Source organism: Diabrotica virgifera, chromosome 1 (assembly GCF_917563875.1).
Source record: "Diabrotica virgifera virgifera chromosome 1, PGI_DIABVI_V3a".
Lineage (NCBI taxonomy): Eukaryota > Metazoa > Arthropoda > Insecta > Coleoptera > Chrysomelidae > Diabrotica > Diabrotica virgifera.
The window spans coordinates 289,817,484-289,840,506 of NC_065443.1; the positions used below are offsets into that span (position 1 = coordinate 289,817,484).

The window sequence follows — 23,023 nt, forward strand, 5'->3', positions numbered from 1 at the left end:
CTCAATAAGAGGTCCTTATAACAAATCCACAGGGTGCCAGGCGTCGCCGTGGTTGAAATATTGTTAAAACGAATTCACAAAAACAATATTTTCATTTCGAACAATTTTGTTAGATCACTTGGGTCATTCTGAGTAAAAAAGGTCTCTTGTCATTTTTCACTAAAATTGATTGTTGTCGAGTTATACGCGATTTAAAATTTAAAAAATGCGAAAATGGCCATTTTCAAGGCTTAACAACTCCATTAAACATTATAATTATGAAAGTCAAAAAGTTAATTATAAAGTCCAATCAAAGTTTAAAACCCCTCCATGAAGATCCTGAAGAAATTTTTGTCATTATTTTATTACAAAGCTGTCGTTTTTAATTATTAACAATTAGCGCTATAGTCCAGGATTTATCGTTGCCCACGTTAGCGAAATTTTATTTCGGTTAGATTTTTTTGCAAAAACTTACACAAAAAGGCGTTCTTATAACAAATTCTGAGGGTTCCAGGCGGTACCTTGGTTGAAAAATTGTTTAAACAATTTTTTTTTAAACAAATTCACAAAAATAATTTTTTTACTTTGAACAATTTTTTTAGATAATTTGGGTCATTTTGAAAAAAAAAGGTCTTTTGTGATTTTTTTCTAAAATGGATTGTTGTTGAGTTATAAGGCCATTTTCGCATTTTTCAAATCTTAAATCGCGTATAACTCGACAACAATCAATTTTAAAGAAAAATGGCAAGGAAGCTTTTTTACTCAAAATGACCCAATAGACCTGGATCTTGCGTACCAAAAAAAGTTGATTAAAGCTAAAAAGTTGTTAATGGTTTAACGGTGTCTAGTCGGATAAACTTTGATGTATGGGAACACTGGAGCAGGGAAAGTTTAAAATGTGGAACAGGTTAAAAATTTGAAACGTCAGACTACGAAAACGTCACACGTATTTTGTCGGACAGAACTTCCAATAGATTTGTTACTCATTCATTAAATTCTCATGCAAAAAATCAGACTGGTATTTATCGCCAACTGGAATTTTAATAAGTCCGACACTTAGAACATGTTAAATGACAGGAATTATGTTGGTGATAAATAGCAGTCTGATTTTTCCATGATAGTTTAATGAAAGGGCAACAAATCAATTGGAATTTCTGTCCGACAAAATACATAAGACGTTTTCATAGTCTGACGTTCCAAATTTTTAACCTGTTCCACAATTAAAACATTCCCTGTTCCAGTGTTCCCTTACATCAAAGTTTGTCCGACCGTTAAGCTATTAACAAATTTTCAGCTTGCTATTAATAAATTTTTTTGGTATGCGAGATCCAGGCCTACAATTTGTTCGAAATAAAAAAAAATTGTGAATTTGTTTAAAAAATATTGTTTAAACAATTTTTCGAACACAGGACCGCCTAGCACCCTGTGGCTTTGTTATAAGGGACCTCTTTTTGAGTAAGTTTGTGCAAAAAATCGAATCGGAATAATTTCGCTAACGGGGGCGACGATACAGTCCCGTCTAAATGGACAAAATTTGAAAATCGCGGTATTTTGGGTTCGTCATCTACAAAAAGGTGAGATGTTGTGGGTGGGGTGAGAAAAAATGTTTTTGGGTTAAGTTTAAACCTTATATGTGTGACAAGATGGTCCAGCAGAATTTATTCAATAAAGCTCCTTAAACCCCATTCAATTAAGGTTTGTTATGGTGTTATTTGTACCTATTTTGCCTTAGTTAAAGCACGTACCTACCTTAAAAAAATAAATAAAAAAACATTATCAAAATGCCTTAACGGGCGCGAAAATCCTTTTTTGCACACAGGCGCCAATAGTTCTTACGGGGGCCCTGTTACCGCATTACAGATCACGTGAAAAATCATCTAATAAGGAAATTATTTATAGGCGAGCGGCAAGCACCCTGAAAATGACCAGGTACTGGCCACGGACAGGTGAATGGCCAATTTTAGTCGTACTGTATATTTTTGATGGAGCTGAAAACGAAAATGAGGTTTACTTTGAATTTTATGTGGGGGAATATTGTCAAAATCACAATTTTACCCTAAAAATAAAAAAAATTAAATTACGATTTTTTGCGTTTACCTGGCTACAACTCTGTTCATTTTAACATTTTTTTCTGAAATTTTCGCAGTACCTATATAGATCTAACATTTCTGAAGACAACGTTACCTAACTCAAGCTTTCCCTCTTATTCTGATAAGGGTTATGAATTTTTTAAAGTAAAAGGTGCAGATTTCTGCATTGCAAAGTTTAATCGCAAAAGTTGAGTGACGAAATTTGAAATTTAGATTTCTAATCACGTTTGTGTTATATTATAGAGTACAGATAAGTTTTCTAGAAAGTTTTAGATGAAAATGTTTTATAGAAAAGAAATAGTGCAACTTCTAATATCGACATTAGAAATCCACAAAATAACGCTTATTTTTCGAGATACTGATCATGGGTGGTGAATGGCTAATTTTAGTTTTACATTATGTTTTTGACGGGGTTAAAAACGAAAATAAAGTTTATTTTAAATTTTAGGTGGGTGAATATTGTCAAAATCGCGATTTTACCCTAAAAATAAAAAAAATTAAATCACGTTTTTTGGCGTTTAGCCTATGACTCTGGTCCATTTTAAATTGTTTTTCTAAAGTTTATACAGTATTATATTGCAACTTTTCTGAAGGCAATGATATCAATTTCAAGCTTTTAGTCTTATTCTGATAAAAGTTATGATTTTTTTAATGTACAAGGTGCAGATTCGTGAATTGCAAAGTTTAATCGCAAAATTTGAGTGATGAAATTTGAAATTTATCTTATTAATCACGTTTATATTAAAATACAGATTATAAAGAAGTTTTTGAAAAATTTTAGATACAAACGTTGAGATAGACGATATACATCCCCAAAATAACGCTAATTTTTCGAGATACTGACCATACGCCTTATTTTATAAATGGCAAATTTTGGTCTAATTTTATGTTTTGATGAGGTTTATTTTGAATTTTATGGGAGGGAACATTGTCAAAATCGCAATTTTAACCAAAAAAATGAAAAAAAAAATGAAATCACGTTTTTTTACGTTTAGCTCGCAACAACTCTGTTCCATTTTAATATTTTTTTTTGAAATTTTTACTGCATATATTCCTCACCTTTGTAGAGACTATCAAAATTGTTGTAGATTTTCAGTCTTTTTCTCATAAAAGTTATGAATTTTTTAATATAAAATGTGCTGATTCGTGAACTGCAAAGTTAAATCGCAAAAATTAAGTGACAAAATTTAAAATTTATCTATTTTATCTCGTTTATGTTAAAATATAAAGTTCAAAGAAGTTTTATGGGAAGTTTTAGATTTAGATGTGTTATAGAAAAAAAAATGGTGCAACTTTTAATTTTAAGAAAAATGTAATTTATTTTTTTTTATTTTAACAAAATTTTTTCAAAATTAACATCTTTTAATACATATGATATTTTCCAGAATATGGCATTTATTTAGACAAAATAGGTTGTCAGAGCTTTATCTTTCTTAAAAAAAACTGTTTATTCGCGTAAAAATGCTAATGTTTTATCGTTCCCAACGCTTCTCCAAATTATAAACATCCCCTTAATTATTGACTACCTCCAACCAAATGTTCCAACCCCTCTACCTTCTCAATCACTCACTCACTTGCCACACCGGCAGGGCTTTATGGGCACATCGTTACTCAACCTGATCTCTTGGAATGGGGGTTAATACGACTTTGTGGATGTTTGTTTTGGGTAATTAGGTAAAATAGCTGTGCGGCAAGCAAGAAGAACTATTCCAGAATTTATTAAAACTGGTAATTTATGTAGGAAATGTTCGTCATTATGGTTATTATTGTTGCCAGAAGAAAGGGGATATAATGAATTTAATTAAAGGCGTATACCTAACGTGGATTTGCCTAATGGTTTTCTTAATTTACTTCAGTTTATGTTTATAAAGAACTCAAAATGGTCAAAGATATGTCAAATCATTACTTAAACTAAACTATTAATATTAACCTGCTTACCTATATGCATAAAAAACACTTAGTGCGGCAGATTCGTGCAAATATTATAAGAATTGTGCATTTAATTATAGAAGCATATAATTTGGATCACACATACTACACATATAAAGGTTCAAAATTGGATAAGAGGCCATCTCAGATTTGAACTTTTACAAAAATGGCGGGCATTCAAAATGACGATGATACTAGGGATGGGAAAAACCTACCGGTTTAAACCTAAAACCGGTTTTTTTACTTCGCAATAACCGGTTTTACCGGTTATTTTTTTGTCACGGTTATAACCGGTTTTTTCTTTTTAAAGAAAAAACCGGTTATTAGGTTTTTACGGTGATTAGGATTAGGTTAGGTATTATTTGGGATCCCAATCATAATAATTATTATTCTCAAGTAACTATTCCAAACAAAACCATAATTAAAATTTTATTTTATTTTATAAATACAGAAGCAAACTGAAGTGCAATCTCACATCAGCCAGCAGAATCAGTTATTAAGTTTTATGTAATATTTCCTTGAAAAGGTATTTGTAATCATAATATTTACATAAGTAGTGTCTGTATGAATTAGACGCAAGCCAAACATCATCTATTTTTCACACTAAACTCTTAAACTCTTGACATTGAAAGTCGGTGAATGATTTTATCTGATTACCAAAAATAATGCTCTGCCTATGCATATCGTATTACTGATTACGAATACGAATCTCCAAGAATTTCCCTACGTTTTCAAAACGATACACCCATACAGGAAATATTAAATTAGTTAAAATGTACCTATTCTAGAAATATATACAAACGTGTTAAAAGTAATACATGATACATTTTTTTGATTGTAGTAAAAATAAAAGATATATTGCATTATCCAATTTATTTAAGTAAAATATTTATGTTGATATTATTTTTTTTAAATCCCATTTCAAAGAGTCTGGGAAATTTTTTATAAGTTGAAATGGTTGGGGAATTTTTTGATTTTGGGAGGAGAGGAAAATTGTAATTGTAAATGTAACTTTGTAACCTATTGGATTAAAAAACCGAAAACCGGTTTTTCCAAAAACCGGTTTTTTTGACCGGTTATAACCGCCAGGTTAAACCGTAAGCAAAAAAAACCGGTATAACCGAAAACCGGTTTTTTGTTAAAAACCGCCATCCCTAGATGATACATATGTGACTAAAAGCACGATAACTTTTGAACGAAAAGTCCAACTTCAACCAAATTTGGTATATGGGTTCTATTTTTTGTGTATAAGATTAAGCGTTTAAATCGGAAGAATCAGTTGACCAGAAGGTGTGTTTTTCCTGATTTTTTATGTAAAAATATGTTGTTTTTTTTTCAATTCTTTCACCCTGTATATTTTAATTCTTCAAAAAGCTAATACTGCCATTAAAAATAGCGTAAAAATATTATTTAGGAAATATTTTGAGCTTTTTAGTTATGTCAATTACCATTTAATAAATGCATAACTTATCTTCACATGTACCTATGTGTGGCAGATTCGTGCAAATATTATAAGAATTATTGTGCATTTAATCGTAGACGCATATAATTTGGACCACATATGCTACACATACGAACGTTCAAATTTAGATATGAGGCTCCTCAGATTTTGCCTTTTATAAAAATGGCGGGCGTTCAAAATGGTGCATATACATATGTGACTAATAGCACGATAACTTTTGAACGAAAAGTCCGATTTCAACCAAATTTGGTATATAGGTTCCTTTTTTGACGTAAAAGATCAAGGGGTCTTAAACCGGAAGAATTGGTTCACCAGAAGTTGTGTTTTTCCTGATTTTTTATGTAAAAATATGTTGTTTATTTTTTTAGTTCTTTCACCCTATATATATTAATTTTTCAAAGAGGTAATACCAGCGTTGAAAATAGCGTAAAAATATTCTTTAGGAAATATTTTAGACTCTTTAGTTATGTTAATTACCAATTAATAAATGCATAGCGTATCTTAACACGTACCTATGAACTTATGTGCGGCAGATTTGTGCAAATAATATAAGAATTAATTATTGTGCATTTAATGTTCGAAACATATAATTTGGACAACACACACTACAGACACAAAGATTCAAATTTAGGTATGAGGCAATCTCAGATTTTGTCTTTTACAAAAATGGCGGTTGTTCAAATGAATCTGCTGCACATAGGTGCATGTGAAGATATGTTATGCATTTATTAAATGGTAATTAACATTACTAAAAAGTTCAAAATATTTCCCAAAAAATATTTTTACGCTCTTTTTAATGGCGGTATTAACTTTTTGAAGAATTAATATATACAGGGTGAAAGAATTAAAAAAGAACAACATATTTTTACATAAAAACCAGGAAAACACAACTTTTGGTAAACCGATTCTTCCGGTTAAAAACCTTGATCTTATACATCGAAAAAGAACATATATACCAAATTTGGTTAAAATCGGACTTTCCGTTCAAAAGTTATCGTGCTATTAGTCACATATATATATATATATATATAGTCGCCATTTTGAATGCCCGACATTTTTGTAAAGGGAAAAATCTGAGATGGCCTTATATCTAAATTCGAACCTTTGTATGTGTAGTATATGTGGTCCAAATTATATGCTTCTATCATTAAATGCACAATTGTTTCACATATAGGCTATTGATTATGTTCAAAATAAGAGAGCTAAAAGGAACTACAACGTTAATGGGATTTTATTATCACATATGGTCAATGGACCTCTAAATTTGAAAAAACCGCGGAGTGCTACCATTTAAATGGGTGCGTTTTTAATAAAGGGGTGAATTAGTCCCTAGGCACAGGGTGAATTAGGGTGAGTTCTATGCATTTTTGGTACAAACACGTCTACAGGAAAATTGTTTCAGGTTAATTTTACTAACGAAAAATCACATTTTACAGTCAAGAATATTTTTCTTTACAAAAATATATTCAAAAGAAAAGCAAGAAAAAAACACGAAAAAAGCAATTTTGTTTTTTGTCCCATAATTTTTTTCCACGGAGATATAGGTATAGGCATTGCTTTAGTGAAAACTAACTTCCATTCTTCCTCCTTAAAATGAAATCTGTTAAAAGTCTCTAGGATTTACAGTTTCCGAAATAGGATTTTTCAAAATTAGCCGCTCACAGCATTTTTGGGACATTTTCCCCATTATTTCGCAAACATTGTTCTGTAACTTTTTTCTACGCATCTCTAGGTATATGCAATGGTACATTTAGTAGAAAGAGAAACCAATTGCCTTTAAAATGGTGTATCGTAAAAGATTATATGGCTCTATTTAAGCAAGTTATGCTTTTTTAAGATTTTATACTTTTTATAATTTTTGATATTTTTAAAGATTATTTTTTAAATTTCTCATTATGACTTTTTTTCTTGTACATTTAGGTACATACATTATGGAATACAAACAAGCCTATTTTCTTTACTTTAAAATGGTGTATTGCAAAAAATTTTATGACTATTTTTAAACAAGACATCCGTAGGATACTCAAGAGTATCCGTAATTTGAGAAAAGTTTTTATTTTTTTATTTTTTTTTTTTAATTAAAAGAATATAATTGCATATTATAACATAATTTTTAATTCCAAATAACTTTTTTTAGTAACACTTTTCGATATTGTGAAATATAAAGGTACTTTACTCTTGAGCTAAATTCATATTTTTTAACATACCTCATACACTATTGATCAAATGTTTTATCTGATAATTGCATCTTAGGTTTTAAACTATGCAGACTATTTTATAAAGAATGTATTTTTTTCATAAAGTTAATAATAAAAAAGTTTTCCATATGGTTCCAATTTATTGGGATCTATTGTATGTGTATGTCACATTTTGAAGAAGCATATCTTGCTTAAAAATAGTCCTAGAATTTTTTACAATACACCATTTTAAAGTAAAGAAAATAATCTTTCTTTTTTATTGTACAATTTATATACCTAAATAAACAATAAAAAAAGTTGTAATGGGAAATTTAGAAATAATCGAAAAGTATATCAAAATTCATTTAAGTATAAAAGTTTGAACAACCATATCTTGCTTAAAAATAGCCATACAGCCTTCTACAATAGACCTTTTTAAAGGTAATTGACTTTTCTTCCTACAAAATGTAACATTACATATACCTAAAGCTACGTAGAAAAAAGTTACAGGACAATATTTGAGAAGTAACAACGAAAATGGGCCAAAATCGCCGTAAGTGGCGAATTTTGAAAAATTATATTTTGGAACCTGTAAATCATAGAGCCGTTTACTAAACGTCATTTTAAAGAGGAGAGATGAACGTTATTTTTCGTTGAAGCAATCCCTATACCTATACCCCCATGGAAAAAGTTATGGGGCAAAAAACAAAATTGCTATCTTTCGTGTTTTTCTCTTGCTTTTCTTTTGAATATATTTTTGTAAAAAAAACTATTTTTAACTTTAGTATGTGATGTTTCGATAGTAAATTTATCCTGGAACAATTTTCCTGAAGACGTGTTGGTGCCAAAAGTGTATAGAACTCACCCTAATTGCCCTGTGCCTAGGGACTAATTCAGCAATTTCTCAAAAACGCACCCCTTTAAATGGTAGCACTCCGCGGATATTTCATACTTAGAGGTCCATTGACTATATGAAACAATAAAACTCCGTTAACGTTGTAGTTCCTTTCTGAAATACAGAATCAATAGCCTAATATCGGCTACACTAAGTCAATAAATAAAATCATAAGCAATAAACTTAAAAAAAGTATTTATTTAATACTCAAAAATAAGAACACATACTGACATCAATCATCTAACAGATAAATGTATTGAGGTCCTCCATTAAAACAAAACAAAGGATTATTCAAAATGTAAATTCATTCCACTTCAAACTTCAAAATTAAGGGATAAGGACTGCAATCTGTCAAACAGGAAAAAGCTTTTTGGGTTGTGGTAGGGGAGCAAAGTATGCTAAATGTGCAGTCACTCGAGCGCTTTGGAGACCTATTGGGTTGTGAAGAGTAGGTCCTAAAACAAAAAAAAGTTAAGTAACATTTTCCATTTTAGTGGGCGCTTGCCATTTTTTAATTTAATTTTCCATTTCCAACAATCGTTTTTTCCGATTATAACGCCATCTATGCATAATTCGAAAAAATGTTTCGAATAAAAGTTACTTATTTTTTCGTAAGGAATCCATATCTGCAATAAAAAATGGGGACTCCTATTTAAGATTTTAAAGTAACCCCCCACCCCACCTCCGTGGGGATTCGTGTTTGGTGCCATTCGATAGATTTTTTAAAAACATTAAATAAGTGTATTTTACAGTTTTTCGATCTGATGTTCATTTCGCAAAATATCGCGGGATTCGTATTTAAAATATTAAATTTATCCCCACCCCTCTCCGTGGGAAGTCGTGTCCGGCATCATTCGATAGATTTTTAAAAAATATTGAGCACATATTTTTTAGTTTTTCGATCTGTCATTCATTTCGCGAAATATTCGCTTTTTTCTTGTGAAATTTTGGGACTCGCCCATTTCCTTACGCACGGCTCAAATCGTCAGATTTTTGAAATATACACTCTTTTGCATGTACTTAACTTACCTTATTTTAATCTGACAATTTCGAGTTTTTTTAAGGATAGATTTTTTTCTTCGGGCCCCCCTTAACGTACTCCCCTGTGTTGAGAGCCAATATATGGTAGAGGTACATCTGCAGGGTACCAGGTTTCTCCCCATATGATAATCTGACGCGCTAGAGTAACTGCAAAAATCCCCGCTTGGGCTCCCCTACCATATTACAGGTGACACATAATTTCATAGTACTCTAATTCAATTATATCAATATATTTTTAATTCAAATACATAACATTCTCAAAAAAAGCGTAACTTCTAAATAATTAAAGTACCTTAATTAATTAAGTAACTTAAATACACCTCCGTGGTTTATTAATTGAATAAGTTAATTAATTAATATCTCAATAATTAAAGTAACTTAATTATTTAATTAACTTAATTACCTTCGAGGCTTCTAAAAATGCAAGTCAAGCGGATGCTGGAGAAAAAGAAGATAAGGGAATTCTATAATTTGCAATTCACATCCTATCTGTCCAGGGCTGACAAATTCCAGATAGGAGTAATACTAATAGAAATAAAAATGAATAACCATTTTCATCTTGTTGTAACACGAAGCCAAAGCCGTCTTATATTTCAGTTCGTTTAGAGACCACAACAAGCACCCCCCGACTGACCCTGAAATAATCCAGACGACTAGCCTCGAATTGCAACTAACAAAATGGCATGGGTGTCATAGCGACATCTGCTAGATACAAATCAAAGTTTGCTTTTAACTTAATAAAATATAAAATAATATTAAATTTAAATCTTTATTGGGACCATTTTCTGGTTATATCTCCGTGGCTTCTAGAAATGCAAGCCAAGCGGATGCTGCAGGTAAAAAAGATGACGGAATTCTAGTTGGAGTCTCTAAACGAACTGAAATATCAGACGGCTTTGGCTTCGTATTGCAACGAGATGAAAATAATTATTTATTTTTATTTCTATTAGTATTACTCCTATCTGAGTATGTAGGATTCCATTTTTGTTGGAATTTTTCCGCGCTAAACAGATGGGATGTGAATTGAAAATTATAGAATTCCCTCATCTTCTTTTGCTCCAGCATCGGCTTGGCTTGCCTTTTTAGAACCCACGAATACATTGATAAAATCGGCATCACTGCGCTAAAAACTCTCATGAGAACTGCATTGCCTACGTTCCTCATACTGTAAAGTCAAGGTGAGACGGACTATAGATACGTGAACGTTAAAAGCATACTCAAATAGTAGATACTCAGTTAATTGGACCCTTTTTTATAGAAGTAAGTTTAACAAGCAATAATTACTAAATGCTTCTTGAAAATAATAATGTGAAAAAAATAATAATAATAAAAAATAGTGCTCGGAAAAATAATTTTAGCGCCTATTTTAATGAGATTGGTTTTAGCAAGACGGAGCTCCAGCTCGTTTTTGTGTAAATGTTCGGCATTATTTAGATCAGACTTTTCCCGGACGATTGATTGGTAGATTAGGTAGTTTGAATGGGCTGCCCGTTCACCTGATTTGAATTCTAAAGATTACTTTTATTGGGGACAATTGAAAAGGAGAATTTAGAGCTAAGCCAAAGAATCATCGATGAATCCATAATAATTTCTAGACAAACATGGAGAAATATACCCAGTGCCTATTCTACCATCATCGTTTAGGATACTGTCAAATTAACAATAGAGGACATTATTAAATACAGGTTTAGGTAGACCTTTACTCCTATCTTATATTAGTATTACTCCTATCTGAGTATGTAGGATTCCATTTTTGTTGGAATTTTTCCGCGCTAAACAGATGGGATGTGAATTGAAAATTATAGAATTCCCTCATCTTCTTTTGCTCCAGCATCGGCTTGGCTTGCCTTTTTAGAACCCACGAATACATTGATAAAATCGGCATCACTGCGCTAAAAACTCTCATGAGAACTGCATTGCCTACGTTCCTCATACTGTAAAGTCAAGGTGAGACGGACTATAGATACGTGAACGTTAAAAGCATACTCAAATAGTAGATACTCAGTTAATTGGACCCTTTTTTATAGAAGTAAGTTTAACAAGCAATAATTACTAAATGCTTCTTGAAAATAATAATGTGAAAAAAATAATAATAATAAAAAATAGTGCTCGGAAAAATAATTTTAGCGCCTATTTTAATGAGATTGGTTTTAGCAAGACGGAGCTCCAGCTCGTTTTTGTGTAAATGTTCGGCATTATTTAGATCAGACTTTTCCCGGACGATTGATTGGTAGATTAGGTAGTTTGAATGGGCTGCCCGTTCACCTAATTTGAATTCTAAAGATTACTTTTATTGGGGACAATTGAAAAGGAGAATTTAGAGCTAAGCCAAAGAATCATCGATGAATCCATAATAATTTCTAGACAAACATGGAGAAATATACCCAGTGCCTATTCTACCATCATCGTTTAGGATACTGTCAAATTAACAATAGAGGACATTATTAAATACAGGTTTAGGTAGACCTTAATTTAGCATTATACTTTATAACAAAAAAGCGAACACAAACAAAATAAAAACCAATTTTACAACCTGGCCTATATAGTCCTGTCGCCAGGGGGGGTACAACGGCCTCGTTAATTCAGATGGACTTACCCAAGTTTTTTTTATGTATTTTGACCCGTAGAACACGAATTTTTTGGGTAACAGTTGATCCGGATGTCGATAAGGTTGTTATAGACCAAGAACTTGAGGAATCAAATAACAGCGATTTTTGGCAAAACAAAACAATATTTTGTATTTTTTGGGTCATTTTAAGCAAAAAATATTTCTACAAGTTTTTTAGTAGGATGCACAGTTTTCGAGATAAACGCGGTTGAACTTTCAAAAAATCGAAAAACTGCAATTTTTAAACCCGAATAACTTTTGATTAAAAAATAAAATAGCAATTCTGCTTAGCGCCTTTGAAAGTTCAAGTCAAATTATGTCGGTTTTGATTATTTGCATTGCTAAAAATTTATTGTGTTATTGTTAAACAAAGCTACAAACAACTAGTGCGTGAGTGATGTTTCTATGATTTCTCATTTAAAATCGAACGAGTAGATAGAATAGGTACTAGTGCAATCAAGACTATTTCTACGTTACATGCGTTAAAACGCATGTAAAAGCACGGGAAACCCTACGTGTTTATAGCTTTGTTAAACAATAAAAAAATAAATTTTTACCAATGCAAATAATCAAAACCGATATAATTTGACTTAAACTTTCAAATGCGGTAAGCAGACTTGCTATTTTATTTTTTAATCAAAAGTTATTCGGGTTCAAAAATTGCAATTTTTCGATTTTTTTAAAGTTCAACCGCGTTTATCTCGAAAACTGTGCATCCTACGAAAAAACTTGTAGAAATATTTTTTACTTAAAATGGCCCAAAAAATACAAAATATTGTTTTGTTTTGCCAAAAATCGCTGTTATTTGATTCCTCAAGTTCTTGGTCTATAACAATCTTATCGACATCCGGATCAACTGTTACCCAAAAAATTCGTGTTCTACGGGTCAAAATACATAAAAAAAACTTGAGTAAGTCCATCTGAATTAACGAGGCCGTTGTACCCCCCCTGGCGACAGGACTAATAGGGCTGGATTTCAAAATTTGCTCTGGCGCTTAACGTGTTAATGCAGGTTCGAGAAAGTAAAATATTTTAATACGTTGGTTGCTAGTTGACAACCCAAATAATAGTTATTGTTCGTCCGCTATAACTTTTCCCATGCGTCACGAATCATTTTCAAACAAATTAAATCAAAACATAAAGTGAAACGTACGCCGATAGGTGTAGTATATAGTATTAGTCCGTTCTTTAACGGTAAAATATTGCAAAACCTCTAAATTCTAAAGAACCGCTTGGATTGACATGAAATTTGGCATACACATAGCTAACAATTCAAAGAAAAAAGTGATATTGTGCCAATATGTGCTTTTAATAAGCCTAATAACTCAAATAGTAAGTATTTTGTCGAAAAAACATTTTTAGCAAAAATATAGCCAAAAAAAAAATTTAAAAAAATGGTGTATATATCACGTCTGTATACCTAGTAGAAGCAGAGTTATAGCTAATTAAATGTAGGTTCTATTTGTAAAATTCCAAATGGAATACTTTAACGTGAAATAACCAAAAATGAAGCACATTTCGGGGAAAACTTATTACAACTTATTTAAAGTGTTTAAAAAAAACTTCATTTTTGTTTTATAAAAAAAATTTCTAGCATCAAAAGTAAACAAGTTAAGCTCAAAATAAAGTTAGTCCCTTTTTTTGGTAAAAAAATCGGGAAAATCACCCCCTAACGCCGGACTCAAACGACTCGTGTACTTGGCGCTGGCAATGCTGTGTGAGTGGGTTACTAGTACAATTATTGTATTTGTAAACACTAATAATAATAATGTTAATACTACTATTAATTGTCAAAGAATTGTTCTAGTAACCCTCCCAAAGGACATAGTAAGTAACGCAAGTAATGATTATTCGCCAAGTACACGAGTCGTTTGAGGCCGGCTTAACTAGTATCTCAAATGAACTTAATCGTTACGACTTCACAAGTTTCTTGACTGGTATATGTATTTTTTATATGATCTGTAAGTTTCATCGGTTCAAAGTCCTTATTTTTGAAAGGGATGTAGTTAAAAGGGGTTGAACGAGTCACTGATCACGAATATATGCAAATTTAGAAACACCAAATCTTAATCAATTTTTGTCTAGCAGAAAAACAAAAAAATACATGATATTCAGAAAAGCAATGCTGACTTTTTTTGTTTGTAGAGATTTTTGGTATCCCTAACAATTTTTAAGTTATTTTAAAAAAATGATATTTTTCAATTTAAAAATTTCACTTCAAAACCAAATTTTTTCAAAAATAAGCACTTTGAATCGAGGAAACTTACAGATCATATAAACACAACATAAGTAAAATAATTTGTGGAGTGGTAACGATTTATTTCATTTAAGTTGCTAATTAGGGGGTGGTAACTTGCTTAAATTTAATGATAAAAACTTTTTATAAAAACAGAAATAAAACTCTTTTTAAACACTTAAAAAATGGATTTTCCCCAAAAAGTGCTTAATTTTTTGGATACTTCACTTCGAAGTATTCTATTTGAAATTTGGTGAATATGAATCTATTTTTCATTGGCTATAACTCTGGTTTTACGAGGCCCAGAGACCTAACGCGTACACCATTTTTTTTACTTTTTTACACGCAATATTTTTGTTAAGAACGTTTTTTCGAAAAAATACTTACTTTTTGAGTTATTTGCGAAAAACCGTCTAAAAATGTAGTTATTTTGTTGAAAAATGAACTTATTCACTCGCAAATCTCGAAAAGTGTTGACTTGACGAAAAAGCACTATAGAACAAAAGTTACTTAAAATTAGTCAGTTTATCCAGTTCCGGACTTATTTTGGACTTATATTTTTTCACCCCCAAAAGCGGATTAAAGTTACCCCAGGGCAAAAGCACACATCGGCACAATATCACATTTTTTCCAAGCGGCTCTTTAAAATTTAGAGCAAAAACCGTGAAAGAATGTACTATATACAGTATACCAAATGTATATACTCATCGACGTTCGTTTCACTTTATGTTTTGACTTAATTTGTTTGAAAATGATTCGTGACGTATGGGAAAAGTTATAGCGGACGAACAATATTTATGTATTAAGAGCGAAAAGTGATACATTAATGCTTGAGAGTAAGAGTTACCGCTTGACTCGTAGCGGAGAGTGGTTATTACTCGAAAGCAATAATGTCACTTTGCGCTTGTAATACATACAGCATTTTTTCTACTATCATTTAATAAAATAAAACTATTTTTAAATCATTAACTTTATTGTAACTATTTTATATCTGTCATTATAATGTCATAACATCAACTTTTATATCTTTCAGTTTTAATGATCAATGTGTTTGTATTGTATGAGTGTACGGTTGCTACGGACGACGAGCGTAAAATCAAACTTTACGCGCTTAAGCGATAAAGTGACGGTACTCACTAAACGTCAACTTTTCGTTGCTATTAACAAGCGAAAAAGTCTTCTCTAACAAATGATTGTAAAAAAAATATTATTTCGAAAACGTATTAAGACATTGTAATAATAAAATAAAATGACTCCCGTTTCCCTAGCTTTCCTTCTGATAAAACCTCCTTAAAGCTATCGAGTAAAGTGGCAATTTCACCATCTTTTTTGTTGCAGAAACACGGCCCTCGAATGAAGTGCTCGGCCTGCAATATAATTGCTCATCAAAGCTGTATTAAGGTGTTAGTGGAGAAGGTTAAGTTTTTTTGTAAACCGACTTTTAAGGACGTCGGCGTGCGGCAGTACAGGGAGCAGACAACCATTCAGCATCACTGGGTCCATCGCAGGTCCGAGAAAGGGAAGTGCAGGAGATGCAGCAAGGTAAGCAGATATTTTAACCTTTTTGTATTTACTGTAGGATAAAAGTTTAGAAAATACAGAGTGAGTTTTATGTACGAAAACGCTCAATTATCTCGGAAACGGCTTGCACGATTTTTATAGATTTTGGTGGGTAAGGGTTTTCTAATGCGGCTGATATTATAGTGGTAATTGCATTGTTGTCAGATATTCTGTTTTTCTGAAAAGCTAATGAATTTTCTTATTTCAAATATAACCCCCTGTATATCTTTTACGTTTTGAAGTACTTAAGAAATACTGATAATTTTTCATGTTATATTCCCTATACCTAAATGCCATAGTTTCCAAGTGATTGTTACATTTATTTAAAAAAAAAATTAAAAAATTATAAAAATCAATTTTTTGGCCCAGACAGACATTATATTGGACTGTTTAGATCATTGGAAACAAAAAAGTTTTTGAAGTTATACTTCTTTAGGGGCGATTGAGAGTGAAATTTTAACATTCCCGGCGCATGCGCACAACGACAGTATGGTGTTAGTCGCTAGATCTTTTATATATTAGTGTTTTTAGTAAACATATATATATATATATATATTATAATTTTTGTGTCTTTGGGAGTACGGTAATAAATATTATTGAAAATGTTTATTCAATTATCTATGTGTCACCGCGATTGTCATTATTATGACCGAGATAATCGTACGTAAGTGTAACCTCGATAGCTCGTCGATAGAGTATTCGCCTAGAGATCGGAAGGTCCCACGTTCGAATTTCGGACAATGCATATATTTTTTTGGTATTCTTTTAGTTCTGTATAAAATTAATTTAATACAAGACAAAAAACTGTTTAAAGTAGATATATTGATTTTGTTGAAATCATATATAGAAGTATAACTTCTTACGTGCGTACAAAGTACACACACATTCTTTTTTTTTGTAATTTTTCTCTAAAGTTAATCGTTTCCGAATTATAAATCATTTTAAACTGAAAAATAAAATAAAAAATGACGATTTTCAAGGTTCAGAAACACAAATAAAAAATATTATTTTTGAAACTACGAAGCGACAAAATCCAAGTTCAAACTTCATTTTATCAGCTACCGATAAGTAATTTGGGTTTGATTAATTTTAAAACATTGTTTTTTAGTTGGTAATGCAGCCCGGTCTTCCGTCCTGCTTCATAACAATTAAAAAACAATTAAATAATTAAATATTTTACAATAAAACGTGCCAAATATTCTTATGGGAAGCTGATAGTTCTTCTATCAGCTTGAATTTTGGTACATAATAATTTCAAAAATTAAATTTTTTACTTGTGTTTTTGAACATTGAAAACCGTTATTTTTCGTTTTTTTTTTTCAGTTTAAAGTTGTTTATAACTCGAAAACGATTAAATTTACAGAAAAATTACAAAAGACCATTTTTATTCCCAATGATCTAAATAACCTAAAATAGTATCTACTCGGGCCGAAAAAATTGATTTTTATAATTTGTTTAATATTTTTTTTTTTTTAATAAATGTAGCAATAACCCATAAATTTTGGCATTTAGGTATAGGGAATATAGCATGAAAAATAATCACTATTTCTTAGCGACTTCAAAACGTTAAAAATATATAGGATGTTCTATATTTGAAATAAGAAATTTCATTAAAAATTTCATTTTCATAAAAACGGAAGATCTGACAACAATGTAATTACCACCATAATATCGGCCACATTAGAAAACCCTTACTCACCAAAATCTATAAAAATCGTGCAAGCCACTTCCGAGATAATTGAGCGTTTCCCTACATAAAACTCACTCTGTATACAGTGATGAGCGTGCTAATAATTAACCGGCAAAATAGGGCAAAAGATGGAAAACGCATTAAGTTGTAAGATAAAAAGAAATGAAACTAGTGGAGGTGGGAGATTTAGCGATAAAACCTATACATTTACATTCTTCTTATTATTTCCTACCTTTAGACGTATCGGACGAGTTTGGCAATTGCCACTGTGACCATAACAGTTTTAGTTGACATACTCCTCTGATACGTCTAAAGGTGGAAAACAATTAAATATAATGTAAGGTTATAGGTTTTTATCGTTAAACCTCCCACCTTCACCTTCACTAGTTTCATTCCTTTTTATCTCACAACTTAATATGTACCTACGATCTTTTGCATTATTTGGCCGGTTATTAGCGCGATCATCACTGTAGATGACGAATAGCAGTTTGTACTTCTTCTAATTACATGACCATTTTTCGATCGTTGGATATTATGTTGTAATATACAATATTCGCTATTGTGAATTTAATGTAGTCGATTTTCCGCACCATTCTTTTAGAATTTTTAGCCATGATGTTATTCTTCTACCATGTCCACGTTTACCTTGGATATTTCCCTGATGCGTTTCTTTATTGTATTGACCAGTTGTGTTGTTTCGTTCAGTCGTGTAAGGACCTGCTCATTTCTGACTCTGTTGACCCAGCTTATTCTTAGTAATCGACATCTGAACCTCATAACCTCAGAGTCCATGCTTCCACTCCATACAGTAGCATTAGAAAGATGTAGCAATATGTCATTCGAACGCGAAGTTTAATACTAAGATCATAGCAAAGTACGTTCATTATTTTTACAAAAGTCGTACGGTCTCATTATAGTCAACTTTTAATTTCTAGAGTTCTATTCCAGTTCTCAGTGACATTACTGAAGAGATACACAAGTTTCTCTACTCAGTCCAGTACGGAATATCCGAATTTTATACCGTCATCCTGTAAGTGTATAATTTTGTTCGCTATCTATCATATATTTAGTTTTATTGTCGTTGAGTTTTAATCTATACTGATCCACAGGTTTGTTGTATTTTGTTCAAAAGATTTTGAAGGTCTTCTCTGAAATTAGCCAGCACTATTCCAGCCAGCAATTCATAAAACTTTCTCGCCCAATCCAGTTAATTTCAATATTTCTAACATTTTATTGTGTCGAACCATGTCAAAAGCCTTTAAAAAATCGATTGTATGGATTGAAGAGCAAGTCTCCTCTCGTATCAAATCCGAAGTTAACATTATGAGTACTGCTAATTCTCTCTTCTAATATCGTATACAGGGTGAGTTTTTAGTGCGGGATCGGTCGATAATTCCATTATGGTATAGAATATCGAAAAAAGTTATTTAGAAAAAATGTAGGCAATGATATTCTCCAGGCTTGGAAATTATGTCCATTTCTACAGGGTGATCAGTAACTGCGTGGTATATCAAACATATAATTTTTTTAAATGGGACACCCTATATATTTTTTCCTATTTATATTCCTCTAGTTATTCTTGTTCATATAAAATGGGGTTTTGTATTATTATACAGAGTATTTAACAAGTTATGACCATTTTTATTTCGAAATCCCTATGAGATTAACACCATGTATATAAAGAAGTAATTCATAAACAATAATTTGTTTTATATAATAAGACAAACAATATACCTACTGTATTATTAAGCTTAATTGAAATCATTGACGGATATTTGTATACAGGGTGAACTACAAAACCAAATTACGATTTTCTCAATTTTTTTTAAATGGATCACCCTATATATTTTTTTTAAATATTGTATTTATGATACTCTTTCATTTTTATATAGCATTCCCTATTCCTAAACTCATTAGTTTCCGAGATATTTTAAGTTTTCTTAAAATTTCGGGAATACATTCAATTTTTCTAGTACAAATAAGTTAGTATTAAGTGATAATTAAACAAAATTATTTTTATTCAATAAATAACTAACACACCATATAAACCATAACAATGTGCAGTGAATGTACCAATAAATGTGATATTAAGAAATTATCATATTTCCCTAATATACAAGAATCGTAAAATTCCAACAAAAAAAATTGTCTTGTATATAATAATATAACAAGATTATTTTTATTCAATTAATAACTCACATAAAACATAAATCAAAACAATATACAACTGATGTAACAGTTTTTAGATTGTCATATCAACATTATTCTAAGCCAAGAAATTTTTAGTAAAACATACAATTTTATAAGCACTTTTAAACTACAAAACAAAATTACGATGTTCTCAATTTTTTTTAAATAGATCATATATAAATATTTATTTTTTAGGAATGTTGTATTTATGATACTCTTTCATTTTTTATAGCATTTCCTATACCTAAACTTCTTAGTTTCTGAGATATTTTTAGTTTTCTTCATTTGCCGGAAATACATTCAATTTTTATAAGTAAAAATAACGTAACAAATAAATATTGTGTAATAATCTAACAAATATTTGCATTCAATAAATAACTAACAATATTTATATTATATTTATATTATATATTAACAATATTTATTGAATGTACCAGTTAATGTGATGTTAAGGATATAAGTCTAAAGTAAATGTTGAAAATGTTCACCTTCAAGGTCTATGCAATTTTGTAACCGATGTTCAAATGACCGAGTCACATTTCTTAACATTTTTGTAAGTCAATATCATTAAAAGCTTCTCTTGTTCTCTTATTGTATCAGCTTCTATTTTTCATATCATCAGGTGTTGTTGGATGCTTCTGATATACAATTTTTTTTTATATAGCCCCACATGAAAAAATCAATTTTGAAAGAACTGGAGCACCGTCGTTTAAAAACCTCAATCGTCAAAAAAAATGTGAGCCAATAAAACAATCGTCAACAAAATAGCACCTTAAACATTTATAGATCACCTAGTTTGACTATGAGTGTTAACAAAGTAGAGATTTCTTGATGCATATTAATGAAAATTAGTATGAAAATTATAGTATTAATAACTACGCGTCACATTTTGCAATTAGGAACGTGTTACTAAAACCTTCTTGGCTTAGAATACTGTTGATATAACAATCTAAAACTGTTACATAAGTTGTATATTGTCTTTATTTACGTTTTGTGTGAGTTGTTTATTAAATAAAAATAATCTTGTTATATTATTATACACAAGACATATTTTTTGTAGGAATTTTACGATTCTTGTATATTAGGTAACGCTGTGTCTAGGTACACGCTAGCGTGTACGCAAATAAAAAAGTTAGGTACACGTGAGTAAAACTTCATAAAGCCAGTGACGTCATTATGTAGCGTGCGCAATAACTGTATATTAGGTACACGCTATTTTGATATGATAAGTGTTTGTTTGATACAAAAATATTTGTTATTAAGGGAAGGGAAGCAGAACTATTCAGATGTTTCAAACTTAATGGTAATAAATCAATGTGTATATAAAAGTATATTCAGGCTGGCAAAATAAATATGTATTTAGTTGACATGATATGTGCAAAACAAAATATTGTTAAAATAATTTTTATACGTAAGTTACTTATTATTGTGAAAGCTTTAGGTCTTTCTTGTATTTTAAGTTTGGGCGGTAATACGTAATACTATTTCACTTATGATTAAAAAAATATATTATATTAATTTATAGTCTCTTATCTTTTTCATACTGTTTTAAAATATTGTTAAATTTATTTAAAAAAACTAAATAATTGTCCACACTCCATAGTTAATTTTAAAAACAAACACTAAACAAACAAAGAATAAGAAATCTCTTTACTAATCAATATTAAAGTGTAAACACAACGCGATTAGACAAATTCTTACCTCACTATGGCACTCACGGTACTTACCACAGCATACACGCGGCTCAAGTTAGCGTGTACGCAAAAAACAAGTAACAGCATACAGTGTATGAAATATACGCTAAATAGTGACGTTACTGACTTGATGACGTTTAGCGTGTACCTAACTTTTTTATTTGCGTACACGTTAGCGTGTACCTAGACACAGCGATTAGGTAAATATAATATTTCCTTAATATCACATTTACTGATACATTCATTGCATATTGTGATGGTTTATATTTTTTGTTAGCTATTTATTGAATAAGAATAATTTTGTTATATAGGGTGTCCCAAAAGTAGTGGAACGGTCGAATATTTCGCGAACCAAACATCGAATCGAAAAACTGAAAAATACGTGTTCAATCATTTTCAAAAATCTATCCAATGACATCAAACACCAACCCTCACTACACCAACTACACCTCCTGGAGGTGGGGTGGGGGTAACTTTAAAATCTCAAATGGAAATCCCTAGTTTTTCTTGCAGATTTGGATTTGTTACGTAAAAGTAAGTAACTTTTATTCAGGACATTTTTTCGAACTGTGGATAGATGGCGCTATAATTGGGAAAAACCATTTATCCTGATACCATAGGTAAATTATAGAAACGGTCCAATATCTCGAGAAATACACTTCCAAATGAGAAACTAAAAAAGAGGTTTTTAATATTTTTCGAAAACCTATCGATAAACACCAAACATGACCCTCCAACCCACCCCCTGGAGTTGGGGGGAAATTTAAAATCTTAAATAGCAACCCCCTCTTTTTATTGCAGATTCGATTTCTTCATGCAAAATTAAGCAACATTTATTCGAAACATTTTTTAAAATTGCTGATAGATGGCGCTCATAAATCGTATTTTTCCAATTGAAGCGCCACCTATCAACAATTCTAAAAAATGTTTCGAATAAATGTTGCTTAATTTTTCATGACAAATCCGAATCTGTAATAAAACGTGGGGGATTTTATATTTTTAAGATTTTATTTATTTAAGATTTTAAAGTTACCCCACTTCACTTCACCTCCAGGGGGTGGGTTGGAGGGTCATGTTTAGTGTTATTCGATATGTTTTCGAAAAGTATTAAAAACCTTTTTTTGGTTTCTCATTTGGAAGTGTACTTCTCGAGATATTAGACCGTTTCTATAATTTACCTATGGTATCAGGATAAATCGTTTTTGACAATTATAGCGCCATCTATCCACAGTTCGAAAAATGTCTTGAATAAAAGTTGCTTACTTTTACGTAATGAATCCAAATCTTCAAGAAAAGCTAGGGGTTTCCATTTGAGATTTTAAAGTTACGCTCCACCCCACCTCCAGGGGGTGTAGTGAGGGTTGGTGTTTGGTGTCATTAGATAGATTTTTGAAAATGATTGAACACGTATTTTTCAGTTTTTCGATCCGATGTTTGGTTCGCGAAATATTCAACCATTCCACTACTTTTGG

The 23,023-nt window shown here is 31.0% G+C and overlaps 1 protein-coding gene across 3 annotated transcripts in view; it reads left to right on the top strand.

Moving 5' to 3' along the window:
• LOC114332203 (eye-specific diacylglycerol kinase) overlaps positions 1-23,023 on the top strand; it is a 1,074,450-nt gene that overhangs the window by 742,321 nt on the left and 309,106 nt on the right. For all 3 annotated transcript variants that reach the window (XM_050642118.1, XM_050642119.1, XM_050642120.1), the window contains exon 6: positions 15,756-15,959. In XM_050642118.1, the coding sequence (XP_050498075.1) occupies positions 15,756-15,959 (204 nt within the window). The remainder of the gene's footprint in view (positions 1-15,755; positions 15,960-23,023) is intronic.